The 15,886-nt window shown below is 30.9% G+C and overlaps 1 protein-coding gene across 11 annotated transcripts in view; it reads right to left on the bottom strand.

Annotated features, from left to right (window-relative positions):
* Positions 1-955: 955 nt before the first annotated feature.
* Positions 956-15,886, bottom strand: part of LOC132726003 (formin-J-like) — a 70,977-nt gene continuing 56,046 nt past the window's right edge. For all 11 annotated transcript variants that reach the window (XM_060711242.1, XM_060711234.1, XM_060711233.1 and 8 more), the window contains exons 4-15: positions 12,926-12,995; positions 12,431-12,518; positions 11,755-11,962; positions 11,255-11,371; positions 10,465-10,513; positions 9,976-10,105; positions 8,755-8,883; positions 8,253-8,321; positions 7,784-7,865; positions 5,103-5,197; positions 4,486-4,614; positions 956-4,245 (exon numbers count right to left, since the gene is read on the bottom strand). In XM_060711242.1, the coding sequence (XP_060567225.1) occupies positions 1,756-4,245; positions 4,486-4,614; positions 5,103-5,197; positions 7,784-7,865; positions 8,253-8,321; positions 8,755-8,883; positions 9,976-10,105; positions 10,465-10,513; positions 11,255-11,371; positions 11,755-11,962; positions 12,431-12,518; positions 12,926-12,995 (3,656 nt within the window). In that variant the 3' untranslated portion in view covers positions 956-1,755. The remainder of the gene's footprint in view (positions 4,246-4,485; positions 4,615-5,102; positions 5,198-7,783; positions 7,866-8,252; positions 8,322-8,754; positions 8,884-9,975; positions 10,106-10,464; positions 10,514-11,254; positions 11,372-11,754; positions 11,963-12,430; positions 12,519-12,925; positions 12,996-15,886) is intronic.

The following is a 15,886-nucleotide window of genomic DNA, read 5'->3' as shown; positions in this document are numbered from 1 at the left end:
AACGGTGATATAACTTAGTAAACGGTTATATAACCTAGTTAACGGTAATATAACCTAGTAAACGGTAATATAACCTAGTAAACGGTAATATAACCTAGTTAACCCAATTAAACAGATAAAGGCGCCACAGCTCTTTGGAACTTTTTCAACCAATTTTTTTCATAGCCTTATTTTTGGCCTCCAACAATGCTTACAAATTAACTAGGCATGAAATTAACTGAATATAGGTCATAGCCTAAAATCACGTGCGTCACGCGCATTCGCTGTAGACCTTGACAACTAACTGTTATATATACTGTTTCATTTATTCAAAGAAGATCAGTTTCTTTAAATCGAATAAAACTCGATGTGTTCTTAAGTAAATTTGGTTGTATTTAGGTTCGCTTTGTAACAAAAATAGTAATGTTCATTGATCTTACACTTCCCTAATATGTGAAGGAAAACAGTCGTGATTTTTGATATTTATGGCATATAATTCTTTCGTAGTTGTTTTTGCATATGATACTTAATACTTTCAGTTGCCATGGTTATTTATGGTATTACAGATCTTCCATTATAGACCAGTTCACTTTAACAGATCTATGGGACTCATAGAAAATTTATTCGTCTAATTCTAATATTCTTCTATTTTTTTTTCTTTTGGGAACTCATTAAAAGAATACAGATAATGTACAACAGGTTATTCTTATCTCCAACGAGTTGGTCATTTGATCAAACTACCCTGCATCTATTTCTTCTGGCAACAATGAACTATCATACGAGTAGTTATGGAACGCCACAGCTGTCTTTTGTTCACATATTTCGTGGTAACTTGTCAGTAGTACCTTTAACTGCTATTTAAAATGTCAATATATTTATTTATGTAATGGAATTCAAATGCCATCAATATTAAATAAACAGACTTTTCAGGGGTAAAATCGATTTACAGGAGAAGCCTGTGAATGAAAACAGAAAATTGTTTTATAGTTCGTTTCTTTTTATTCTCTCATTTTCTTCATAAAAATAATCATCAAGCAAGTTTCAACATAATGAAATAAAAAAACAACACAACATAAAAGCATTAAAAATATCTTTTTTCTCTAGTATAAACATAGTTCCAATGTCATAGTTAAAATCTATATAGCTTTTCTATATTCCTTCTCAGTATAAAAAGGTCACAAAAGTAATATATAACAGTTTTTACTATGTCAACACATTTACGTGAACACCAAGAAGTTCCAATGTTAACATGACTTTAATATTAACATAGTAATAAGTGAACAAAAATAATTTCCAGTTTCAAAAGTTAAAATAAAGAAAATACAATGTAAACGTATTTTCATTGGAAACAAAGTTTTTAAAAAAAAGCTTAAAGTAGTTCCAATGTAAATATGGTTCAAACATGTAAACAAAGTTTTAATAGTAAATATAAAGTTGTTCAGGTAAAGTCTTAATATTTAAGTAGACCTAATAGACGTACACAACTTAGCACAACAACTATGATAATATCATGTATCAAAATATAATGTCCTATGTACTCGAATATTGCATAGATTCTTACAATCTGAAGATGTATTTTGTTAAAAACAACTCAATACTAGTAACAACATATTTTAGTTTTTGCGAGTACACAAAATGTTTAAAATATCTTTTACAACTTACAAATCATTTTACATGAACATTGTTGGGTTCAACTTTTGTTTATCGTATCATCATTCTAGAACGATAATAAAGGAAAGAGACAAGTGTCTTAAGAATCATTTTACAATATATCAATCAGAATGCCATGTAGGCCACTTCATCGTTATTGAGAACTGGTGATTTTACGACTGAACTTGAACTGTACGGTGTAGTGTTCGTCTCTGAGTAGGGCGAACCAAAGCTCGGCCGCCCGGTATACTGCGGAGTGTTCTTAGATTGTCTATCATAGGATGACTGGGTGGCTGCTTTACGTAACATTGCTCTATATCCATCGTCCCTGTCCTCTGATTGGTCAGCGGTGGCCACGTGACTATTGTGATATCCGTTTGTAAAATGATTACCATTTGTTAAGTTTCCGCGTGAATTGTCTATATCACGTGGCTCGCGATCAAGATTGGCACGAGTTTGTGGGGAAGTATAAAAACTTCGAGATCGACTTGCGTTTGATGATGTAGGTGTATAGAAATGATTGGTGTTATTATGTTGTGACCAGTTTGAAGCACTGTGCACCGGCTCGCCTTGTGGTGTTGAGTACACACTTGGTGGAGATAAATTGGTAGAGGTCAGATTGTCGAGTCTTGATTGAGGAGAAGTGTAGGCCTGTCTGTCTGCAGACAGGTGACTACTCGAGTTTCTATAGTCAGCTTGTTCAGTATTCTGCGTTCTTGACTTAGAAGGTGAAAGACTCATCCGCGGTGGTAATGGTGGTGACATGTCACTGCTTTCTCCGTTTGGTGAAACCTTTCGTGGTGTTGATGTCATGGCAGCAGGATTAGATGACGATGATGCATTTTGATTAGCTGTCTGGTGGGTTGTTTGTCCATCTGTTGTATTGTTATTGTATTTATCAAACTTGTCTATAAGCGAGCCAATAGACTGTACATTCATCGGAGCTCGATTTCCTGGTGTGAAGTAATTCCTGTTTTCAAGAACTGTTCTCTTTCTTGGTGTATCTTGCGGAGACCTTACAACATCAGTGCCTTTGTTAAGTTTTCCATGGTGACCATATGGGCTATTATCTTTATTGGATTGTGTGTGACTAAAATGTTTATTTGCATGTGCACCATCTACATGTGTGTTATCTAAACTTTTATTCCTAGTATGTTCGACGTCATATCCGGCGTATGGACTTTTTTGATCTTCAGTTCTGTTTTCAAACGTAACTGTACCATTATTATTCTCGTGTAGATTATTTACTGACATAGGTTTTACAGCTTCAGCTTGCTGCCTGACTGCATGTGGGTTCTCAAATTTACCTTGGTTCTCGTAATTATTGATAATTCTTGCTTTATATAGTGGAACAGTTTGAGCAACAACTCTTTTTGACTCAACACCATGGTCTCCCGGACCTCTTGCAAATGCACTTTCTCTTTTGTGACTTTCCACATAATTGTCTTTATGAAGTCGACCGTAAGGGTTTTCAGAACTTTTTGACTGAGTCCACCCGGAAGTGTGTTGGAATTTGTTATCACCATACTTGTCATTATTATTAACATCGCCGTTGTGAACAACATGTTCTCCATTGATGGTATGTTGTGGACGCATGTTTTGGTGACCATAGTCGTGTTGTTTCGTTATAACAGGTTCCTCACACTCAGGGTCATCTATAGGGGATATAACAGTATCTGGAAGGGGCTTGTTGTATTCCTCAAGACTGTCAAGATTTAGAGCCCCAGTTTCTCTGCTAGGGTTATATTTATTCTGGTCAGTTGCACTGTAATTATTTCTAATAATGTCATACGGAACAGCATTGTGGTGAGCAGCATGTTTATTTGCAACAGGGGAAGTAACTGATACCCCTTTGTTTTCTTTCGACTTTTTAGAGGAGTTGTCCTGCTTTTTGTTTGATGAACTGCCGGAAAACTTCTGAATCATGGAATTTTTGAACCTTGAAAATGACTTAGTGGAGCTGTTTGGTTTTGATTCTGGAATAGAAGTAACATCCACAGTGTCACTTTCTACTTCCTTACGAACCTGTTCTCTTTCTCGTTTTAACCAAGTTTTTAATGAAAACTGTTGAGATGATTTTTTATCTTTAGTGTTACTAGAATTTGGGCTACGGTAATATGTACTTCCGGGTGATGTCTCGCTAACCGGAACTGACGTATTATTTGTATAAGCGTCTTGTGTAGGCTGTTGATAATAGTGTTGTTGCTGTTGATGATGATGGTGGTGGTGGTGATGATGATAATGCTGTTGCTGTTGGAGACGGTCTAATTCAGACTGGTTTTCGTAGTTAGGAGCATAATTGGACGGTCCGTTAGAAACCACGTGATTGTTCTGTACAGGTGCTTTCGGCATTGGTTTGTAAACATCCACAGAAGATGGTGGACTTGATGTTAGTGGTTTGGGTGATGATGACCTGTCGCTTTGATCAGCAGTGTCTGTATTGATTGACCGACTAGGTTTAGGTGGTACATTTGGTTTCGATGGGTCTTGATTTTCATTTAACCTGTTACCTCGTCTTTGAGCTGTCGATGTTTTAGGGTCGGCGTTGTTTAGGGAGTCTACACCTTTTAAAACACCTGCTCGGAAACTGCCATAACCTTGTAATGAATTTGCAGACTGAAATTAAAAAAGAAAAACGGTTTTATTATTTTAATGAGTAATTGAAAAACATTATGTCTTCACTTTTTTATATTCTTGATATACATTTGTATAATTATAATATTTTTTGTTAACTATATATATGTAATAAATCAGTTTTTGTAAGTTAACATATAATGATAATTCCATATAAATATGCCGTTACAAGAATATAAAATGTTGACTACTATGTATATACTATATCTTTATGGGACTTACAACTTGTCCTTTGTACTTGAATTCCAGCTCAAATCTTTCCTTTGCCAATCGGCGATGAGCCAGTTTCCAGAAATATTTGCAGTCATGTAGAAAAACAGCCCAAATTTGGAAAAACTGTTGGGGAGTGATCTGAAATTTAAAAAAAACATAACTGTTGTCATATGCAAAAAAGATGGGACAGGGATTAATATTTTTTTATTTGCAACATTTGCATCTGTAACTGCAGTAATTAATCTATCTTAAAATCTGTTAGGTAAAATTATCTGTTAATAAAATAATAGTATGAAAATTCTTTGCCAGCAATAGGACAAAATTGAGTCCATACACTATCAATCATTACAGTGCTGAAATAGTAAAGTAAATCTGTCCTTCTTAAAAGTTGGAACTATCCATTACTTATGTTAAAGATATCATTTTCGGAAGTTACAAATCGGACAAGCTACAAATCGGGCAAGCTAACAATATAAAGGAATGAGAGAATTGTCCGACATTTAGGTTCTTCTATCTCAATACAGGCTGCGGTATGTCATTATTTCCTCTAGCACTCTAACATATACATATGTAGTTAATAGGTATGCCTTGTTATTGTTACATATATTTGCAGCTATATATCTTACATGTTTATTATCAACAAAGAAGAATGTTGTGGTCTTGTCAAACACGTCTCGTGTATCCTGTAAAACTTTCTCCTGCTCTCCTATCACCTCCAATGCTGAAATATCAGTGTAATAAACATTTAATATCACTGTAACTTATAATAAACATTAAATATCAGTGTAACTTTTAATAAACATTAAATATCAGTGTTACATATAGCATTAAATATCAGCGTAACTTATAATAAACATTAAATATCAGTGTTACATATAGCATTAAATATCAGTGTAACTTATAATAAACATTAAATATCAGTGTTACATATAGCATTAAATATCAGTGTAACTTATAATAAACATTAAATATCAGTGTTACATATAGCATTAAATATCAGCGTAACTTATAATAAACATTAAATATCAGTGTTACATATAACATTAAATATCAGCGTAACTTATAATAAACATTAAATATCAGTGTTACATATAGCATTAAATATCAGTGTAACTTATAATAAACATTAAATATCAGTGTTACATATAACATTAAATATCAGTGTAACTTATAATAAACATTAAATATCAGTGTTACATATAGCATTAAATATCAGCGTAACTTATAATAAACATTAAATATCAGTGTTACATATAACATTAAATATCAGCGTAACTTATAATAAACATTAAATATCAGCGTAACTTATAATAAACATTAAATATCAGTGTTACATATAACATTAAATATCAGCGTAACTTATAATAAACATTAAATATCAGCGTAACTTATAATAAACATTAAATATCAGTGTTACATATAGCATTAAATATCAGCGTAACTTATAATAAACATTAAATATCAGTGTAACTTTTAATAAACATTAAATATCAGTGTAACTTTTAATAAACATTAAATATCAGTGTTACATATAGCATTAAATATCAGTGTAACTTATAATAAACATTAAATATCAGTGTTACATATAACATTAAATATCAGTGTAACTTATAATAAACATTAAATATCAGTGTTACATATAGCATTAAATATCAGCGTAACTTATAATAAACATTAAATATCAGTGTTACATATAACATTAAATATCAGCGTAACTTATAATAAACATTAAATATCAGCGTAACTTATAATAAACATTAAATATCAGTGTTACATATAGCATTAAATATCAGTGTAACTTATAATAAACATTAAATATCAGTGTTACATATAACATTAAATATCAGCGTAACTTATAATAAACATTAAATATCAGTGTAACTTTTAATAAACATTAAATATCAGTGTTACATATAACATTAAATATCAGCGTAACTTATAATAAACATTAAATATCAGTGTTACATATAGCATTAAATATCAGCGTAACTTATAATAAACATTAAATATCAGTGTAACTTTTAATAAACATTAAATATCAGTGTTACATATAGCATTAAATATCAGTGTAACTTATAATAAACATTAAATATCAGTGTTACATATAACATTAAATATCAGTGTAACTTATAATAAACATTAAATATCAGTGTTACATATAGCATTAAATATCAGCGTAACTTATAATAAACATTAAATATCAGTGTTACATATAACATTAAATATCAGCGTAACTTATAATAAACATTAAATATCAGCGTAACTTATAATAAACATTAAATATCAGTGTTACATATAGCATTAAATATCAGCGTAACTTATAATAAACATTAAATATCAGTGTAACTTTTAATAAACATTAAATATCAGTGTTACATATAGCATTAAATATCAGCGTAACTTATAATAAACATTAAATATCAGCGTAACTTATAATAAACATTAAATATCAGCGTAACTTATAATAAACATTAAATATCAGCGTAACTTATAATAAACATTAAATATCAGTGTAACTTATAATAAACATTAAATATCAGTGTAACTTATAATAAACATTAAATATCAGTGTAACTTATAATAAACATTAAATATCAGTGTAACTTTTAATAAACATTAAATATTTAAATATCAGTGTAACTTTTAATAAACATTAAATATCAGTGTTACATATAGCATTAAATATCAGCGTAACTTATAATAAACATTAAATATCAGTGTTACATATAACATTAAATATCAGCGTAACTTATAATAAACATTAAATATCAGTGTAACTTTTAATAAACATTAAATATCAGTGTTACATATAGCATTAAATATCAGTGTTACTTATAATAAACATTAAATATCAGTGTAACTTTTAATAAACATTAAATATTTAAATATCGGTGTAACTTATAATAAACATCACATATCAGTGTAACATATAACCAACAATAAAAATCCTGACATACATTATATTACATTACATTACATATATTACATTATAAAGTTACATTGTTTTTATATCTGGGTTGTGATACACACAAATGGTTAAATTCTGTAAGATGATTTGCTAAGAATATTAATAAATGTATCTAAACTTAAGGGAGTGAGGTAGAATGATTGGTTTTTTGGGGTTTTTTTGGAGTGCCTTAAATTGACCTTAACAATACAAAAAAAACATTGCCATCATATCTTGATATGTGATTTCAATTACAGGTAGTTTGTTTGATTTAAATGGAATCCATTTAAGTGATAAAGAAGCGCTTAACAAATATGCATATTGATATATTGGTTACCATGAATTGATTGAAAATGTTACCTGAAGCAAAGAAATTTTCTGCACTGACACGAAAACTGTCCATTGGTCTCATTACATCTTTGTTCAGTCTCGGGTCTAACAACTGCAATAAATCACACATATTTATATGACAATATTTTAAAGTTATTGTAATATTAAAATGAAATTGATAACTTTCTTAGTTCGATGGTGCAGCTAGCTTTAAACTTATCGACACACTCTTGAATCCGTTCCTGGAACCAACCAGTACTTGGCAATGAGTGTAAAGTGTCTTGCTCAAGGAAAAAACATGTCTTGCTCCCGACGGGGTTTGAACCCGCCCGGCTAGCGATTCTTAGATTTAACCACTCAGTGATGTCGACATCATTTCAAATATTGAGCATTGTTCTTGAGCACTTATATTACAAACCTTACAGCATAAACCAAAGTATAAGTTAACTTTGAAAATCTATCAAGTATCATTTTAAGCACATTATTGAATGACTGATACCTTTTCTCGTATATGTCTGAGATCTGAGTGTAGATTTGTGAGAGCGTCCTGAATACCTTCAAATGATACCTGAATTATGATATAAAAACATGTCATAATAAAATCACGAATATAAATACAAAACATTTAAAAGAAAGATATAATAAAGATACGTATCATAGCAAACAGGCGCGTGAGTAAACATACTATACAAAATAAAACGAAAAAGAGACAGATTTGAAAAATATCTATAACAAAAGCTAAAGGAATACTTGACTTTACAAAATATTTTGAAAAAAATAAGAGATGTACAAATATTTTGACCTGTAATTTAAATTATTTAAGTTTAGAAATATCTTTAATTTTCATTCATAATTACTCAACAGTTTACGCATTTTTATATTATAAAGAAAAAAAACCACAGTTATATGGTTCAAAGCAACTGAACTCTTGTCCAATCGCCCATGTACCAGCTTATGAAGAAATATTCGTTACGGAAAGTAACCGTGTTGACGGAATTTACCTGAGAGGCATGCCTCATATTTGAAGGTTCTGGAAGTCGAAATCTTGTAGGACACCCTATATCTACCTCACTCTCATATATTTGACAGTATGTCTTCAATACAAACTCTAGTAACGTCCCTTTACAATCCTGCATTGAAAGAGTGATATGTGTTTAAAATCAAGTTACTACATTGTCGTCATGTCAGCCACACAAACTTTCAATTGCATATCAAATTAGCGCTGTTTTAGCATTGGCAGTGTCAATTGATAAGGGATAGATCATGTGAAATTAGTTAAAAGCACTAGTTAAAAGTATATTAGCAAAAGATACGGACAGTGAATCATAGTTATACAGCTATGATTAATGTATACTTAATCTGATTTGAGTCATATTTATGACCATGTTTCTTTGCTCTGATAAGTTGATCATTGATCATAAATTTAAATGATGAATATTATATGGTATATCATATCTTATTTACATACATATCACGTGTGGTATTAATATATGAGCCGCGTCACGACAAAACCAACATAGTGCGTTTGCGACCAGCATAGATCCGGACCAGCCTGCGCATCCGCGCAGTCTGATCAGGATCCATGCTGTTCGCTATCAGTTTCTCTACTTAATATAGATTTTGGTAAGCGAACAGCATAGATCCTGATCAGACTGCGCGGATGCGCAGGCTGGTCTGGATCCATGCTCGTCGCAAACGCACTATGTTGGTTTTGTCGTGACGCGGCTCATATATATTCCAGGTGGTGTCGCTCATATATTGAATATTTCATATTGTAAGCCAATCTGCTTGAATTAAAGAACATTTGATACCAAGTCCTTCTTACTATTATATGTAAATTATTATGACGTAAGTAACAGTTTTAACAAGTTGATTATTTGTTCAGTTATAACGACATTATTTGTCTGAATTGGACATAACATGACATATGCAGTCAAAATAACTTATATGAAGAATATAGACTTAGAAAACGAACAATTAAGCACAGTTTAATTATTTTGTTCATAACAACTGAACACTTTGCATCGAGGACAAAAACATGAACAATCATTAAAATAAGCCTTATCTGAAGCAAAATACTGAAAACCGGACTGCAATTAAGTCACTTTGTTATAATATCAAGTGGCATTATTTGATATCTGAACCTTTGACCTTTGAGACCTTTATTTTATTGAGGTAATTAAAATAGGAAATTGTGACTAAATAATATTATTAAAATTTACCCTGTCCTGAATTTCCTTCATTTTGTTAAGTACTTCTATACCAAACCCATCTGCCTGTCCCATTTCTGTAGCACCGTTAAGGTAGTTCCCCACAGCTAGAAGAGTTTCTAACAGATTCTTCAAAGAAGTGCTTCAATATTGGAGGGAATATTGTTCTTTAGTTACAGGTCTATTTAAAGTAGGTTTATTATTTGAGTGTTATTATTGTATGCCTTTGAAATTATGTTCTGTTCAGATTTGGTCCGTTAATTTACTTTAAAAACTTACATTGAAAAAAAAAGGAAGTGAGTAACAATTCTTTTCTATGAGTTGAAGAGATGCATTAATCACAGACTTCGTAAATATTCGGCAAATGTCGGTACTTTCCGTGCCGTATATAAATCATAATTATGCAAAGAACTAAATCTTGTTCACTGAACGATTTTTAAATAAATGCAAGAATGCAGAAAATGTAAAAACAAAGAATTTATTCAGATGGCATTAGCCTACCTGTTAGAAATTTCATCACATGCAGTGTGGAGTTCCCTTAGTTGTTGATCTGTAAAATAAAATTTATCTGTGAGATACGTGAAAGTTTTTGGGGAAAAAACTCTCTGTTATTAGTTCATTTTTGTACTGATGAATCTGTTTTTAATTACTATTTTTAATTGTGTACAGTGAATAAGTTTTGTTATAATTGCATTTTGTTCACTTCTGGTGCATCAATCATATTAGACATAAATTGTATCATCAGTTGCAATCCATTTTCTTTTTTCCCTATTTCCTCCTGTCGTACACATATTTAGTTCCAAAAAAATACAACAAAATAAAAACGTGCATTAATTACATTACGCAATTATTGTGGGCGTTGTCAGATTTTGTTTCAATAATATTTCAAGTGCATGGCAACTGCAGTAAGTTCTTACAATGAACGTATACATTTGTACAGACGATCTATCATTTTATCATCCTCTTTTCATATTTGCAACCTGCATTGATTAGGACGAGAAACATGATACTCGTAATATAAGCCGTGTCACGACAAAACCAACATAATGGGTTTGCGACCAGCATGGATCCAGACCAGCCTGCGCATCCGCGCAGTCTGATCAGGATCCATGCTGTTCGCTTTTAAACCTTTTAACAAGTAGAGAAACTGATAGCGAACAGCATGGATCCTGATCAGACTGCGCGGACGCGCAGGCTGGTCTGGATCCATGCTGGTCGCAAACGCACTATGTTGTTTTTGTCGTGACGCGGCTCATAATTGCAATACAAATAGGTTAAATATAGAACTTACCAATTTCAAATAGATGCCAGAGTAGTTTAAAGCGAAATCGAATAAACTCTAGTCTATCTTTGAAATGATCAACCTTGGATAACTCGAACACAAGATATTCTGGATGATCGAGATGACCTAGAACAACAAAAAAAACATACAAGATCATTGTATACATTATTTGTATTAATCTGGTTTAATCTGAATGCTCTCTGACTGTGCTTTGGCTCTTTTTATTTCATTCTACATAGAACATTAATCAGGATATATAAGATCAGTTTGATACCACAAGAGCCATTGATGAAATAGGCGTCTCCCGGCAAATTTTAACAAACTATTACATTGAAACAAAACTTTAGGGTAGTACTTTTAATAAATAAGGCTATATAGAACCATCATTGTAAAAACATGTCGCTTACAACTAAGATAGATTGGAATGTTTCAAATTCACTATTCACTATGTATGTACGGCCATAATTTTTCTTAACAACAGTAATATGATTATAAAAGATACCACGTACCAGCCCCTTTCTTCCTGACGTGGTACAATATCTTATCAATGTCTGATGTCGGTGACAGCAGTTCCATAAGTTCGGCCAGGCCCTCGTGGTTAATCTGTGACGTGTCGAGGCTAGATACCGAGGCTACGACGTCATTGAGGGTTGCACGGAGGCACTTCATGCATACAACTATACGTTTAGACCTCTCTGTATCGTAAACGCTTACCAACTGTTAACAGGGTAAATAAATTACTTGAAAACACACGAAATACCGATTTACATATATGATAAAGTTGCGTGCATGTCCTTATACATATTTTGTGTCTTTTGTTTGCTTGAAACCTTAAAGAATGTTTCTTCCTTTACTACTACAATATACAACTACCTCTTCTACTACTACTACTATTTAAAGGTATGTAATTAAATAATTATTATTGCATTTAGTGGCATTTGCCAAATCTGTTAAAATAAAATACAAGTAAAATAAATCTTGACTAATGACATCATCATCATCATCATCATCACCATTACTATTATCATCGTCATCGTCGCCATCATCATCATCTTCATCATCATCATCATCATCATTCTTCTTCTTCTTCTTCTTCATCTTCTTCTTCTTCTCCTTCTTCTTCTTCTTCTTCTTATTATTATTATTATTATTATTATAATTATTATTACTATTATTTATACTAACCTGTTGACGCGATCGTCCCCGTCGGATAATGAGATCGTCGTAGAGTGTAGCACCGTCCGTCTGTGAGACCACTTGAGTACTGAACAATCTAAAATAGTTGTTTAAATCCATGGTTATAAGTTAGACACAACAAAACTATTTAGCCTCATAAGAAGAGCCATATTCCAATAAAATGTGACAGAAGATGTGTTTCAATTAAAAGTAAAATGTTCAGGATTTTTTTCATTAAGTTATTACCAGATACAAGAAAATATCAGAGAAACTGATAATATCTTAAAATCAATAATTATAATTGTAAAACGTTTTCACACCTTAAGAAATCGTATTAGTAAAATAGATTTTAGCCTCTTATTAAACGATATTTAAAGCACCTAATTCCTATCTTTCTTACACAGAATCTTTCGTATAAAAGTTGTCAGCTAAGAAATGTTGCTACGTTGTTATAGAAATAAAAGGCATATTAATCGTTTGGCTCTTATTTAGGTGTCCTCTTACCTTTCAATTTCCTCAGGGTCGAGTTTCGGTTCCATCATTGTATGCCATATTGTCGTCTGCTCATCAGTGCCTATAGTAACCATAGCAACCAATTGTTTATTAAAATATCAAATATATAGAAAAAATATATCGTCAGCAGTTTTAACGTGTATTATGTGCAGATAAATTAAAAACAACTATATCGCTGTTCATAAATAGTTTACATGCTTTATTTCACATATTGTATTATAAAGATGGAAACGGCCATAAAAGGTTTCGTTATTATAATCTTAAACTACAACAACAACAAGTATTTAAGATTTAAAAAAAAACTCAATAGAAAATATAACTGTCAGAATTAAATTCCTTTGACATTTTCTTTTTGTATTTTCATCATCATGATGAAACTAAATAACTCTAACAGTAGAAACTATAACTGTCAGAATAATATTTTTTTACATTTTTCTATTTTCATCTTCATTATGAAAATAAAACTGTTTTAATGCCTTGCGCATGTAATTAAAGAACATGATTTTATCTGTATAAATTTTTTCCACCAATATTTGTACATCCTTACATTACATCATCAATCTTGTAAACAACTGACCTAAATGGTAAACAAATAATAAACAGTCTCTGTTTTGAATGTTAATCGCCAAATTCACACTTAATGAATGCATGGATATAACTTTCAGATAAACAAAGCAATTTTAACCAAGAAATACCTCTACAGCTTTTATTCCACACAGATTAATTCCGATTATTTTACCAGCTGTTTTATAAAAAAGGATGATATTCCATACATATAAAAGTAGGTCGCCTTAACTTTATTCAATTTAAATATCATAGATGTTATTCGGGCGCGACGGAGTTAAACCGCTACGGTATTTGGAAGAAAACTTCAAATTCAGCATTTTTAAACATAAATTTTAAGCTGTGAAATATGATAGCGGATAAATATATTTATTTTCGTTGCGGCAGATTTGTCTATAATTTAAGCTGGTAGTTAAGTGTTAGGTCCGAATGTGTATGTTAAATGCCGCATGAAAAGTTCAATGTAAAAGTAACTAAATCTTAGCTAACTAAATAAAGTACTGATACTTAAAAACAGTACAAAAGACAAACTTTAAATACAGAAACTAACATATTCAGATTCAAAAGTAGTACATAAATTTCGTTACAGAAACAATTCTTATATGTAAACATTATAGAAAGTTTTCTGTAAAAACCTAACCGATATAAATAAAAAAAAATAGAGAAAATCCTGCATATTTTAAAACAAAAGAATTAAAGAGTTTTTTGTTTAATAAACAACGAATACAATTGCTGCAATACAATGAAATTGTTCGTGTTGTTTTTAACATAAACATCAACCAAGCAATTTTCCTTTTTCTTGATATATCTGTGTACAGATTGTACAAAATCAGTGAAACAGCCCCAACGTTCTTTCTCTTGCATAAACCGTAATGTTGGACTTCTATCTTTATCAACATTCATAAAACGAATACCTCTAAATGTGTGGATTTTAGAAATACTTGAAAATATATGTTTTCATGGTTGTACAAAACTAAACGGAACACCTGTGATGATTTGAAAAATAAATACAAAAATATGCTCGACAAACATGACCATAGGCATACTATTTACAATATGACACACGTCTTTACTATCACGTGCTGTCTTAAATTCTTAAATATACAAAATAATATAATGTATTAGTATCAAATATGTTGATATACATACATTTAATAAATTCAGACTCAGCAGTGCATTTCAGAATCATTCATATTATCATTTTATTTAATGTACATTTTGTATTCAAATCACCCATTTCTAGAGATATATCGATTTCTTTATGGTTCGTATACTGGCGTTCATGAACAAATTGAACGGAAATATTTTATCATTAGAGCTATCTTAATTAACTATCTAGAAACAATCGGCCTATTATCTCCGGAAGGCAAAAATTAACTGTAGTTTAATGGTGATGAAAGGTATATTATAGACGCTGTGTAATTGCATATTAATTGCTTTTCTTTAGTTTATGTTAATGCACTTAGTCACACGGTTGGTGATACACTATTATGGTAGTAAAGATACATTTATGCGACTTTAATTATTCATAAAGTGTAATCGAACACTTTATGAAAGGCTGATTTTCAAAACCCTACAAAGCTTGAAAAATTAAGACCCACTATATGATGTCAAAAACTTACATAGTTACAAAATAAATTATACAATAAAGGTTAAAGAAAAAAAATGAAAGAAAAGACAATATCATTTCATAAATTCGAATGGCGTTAAGAACTTTTTTTCAATATTGTAATCTAGACAGCTTTGGTATGTTAGCTTGTTTGGAAACTAAAAATCCTAAAATCACGTTTAAGTTGCATTTTAAATTTGAATGAACTTTTTTATACGTGACTTGCTATTTTCCATCTTTCAAAAATAAATAAATAAATAAATAAATAATAAATCCGCAGTCTCAATTCATAGAGATGTATCTACATGTACATTTAATATTAAAATTGATAAATAAATAAAAAATATGAAAAAAGATTTACAAAAAATAATAATAGGTAAGCCAAATAAAACAAATTCAAGCAAAAATGATAACCATGACGATGCCGTCAATGGAACAAACTGATAGGGCCAGTAGGGCTTGCAAATTGTTTTTTGTTGTTTGTTTTTTTCATTTATTTTCACCAATTTCGTTATATGCACTGCCTTGTTTTTCTGATCTCATAAATTACAACCTTATTTTAAAAAAACAATGTCACATGTCATGTACATACAAAAGTCACGCATGTAGCACTGAAATATTAACATCGTAAATTATAACTAAATATTTTACAAATAGTTTGTATTGTTCAGTCTGTCAACCACAGTAGTATTTTGTTTCTTTAATCTGTTTAAGAAAGAGATGTGTTGTAGTACAGCAATCTTATACATAAAATGGCGTTTGTTTAATCTATTTTAGCA

This window comes from Ruditapes philippinarum, unplaced genomic scaffold, assembly GCF_026571515.1.
Source record: "Ruditapes philippinarum isolate M1 unplaced genomic scaffold, ASM2657151v2 ctg79_1_1_1_1, whole genome shotgun sequence".
Taxonomy (NCBI): Eukaryota; Metazoa; Mollusca; class Bivalvia; order Venerida; family Veneridae; genus Ruditapes; species Ruditapes philippinarum.
The sequence above is the reverse complement of the archived record's forward strand: the minus strand, read 5'-3'. Positions and strand labels throughout refer to the sequence as shown.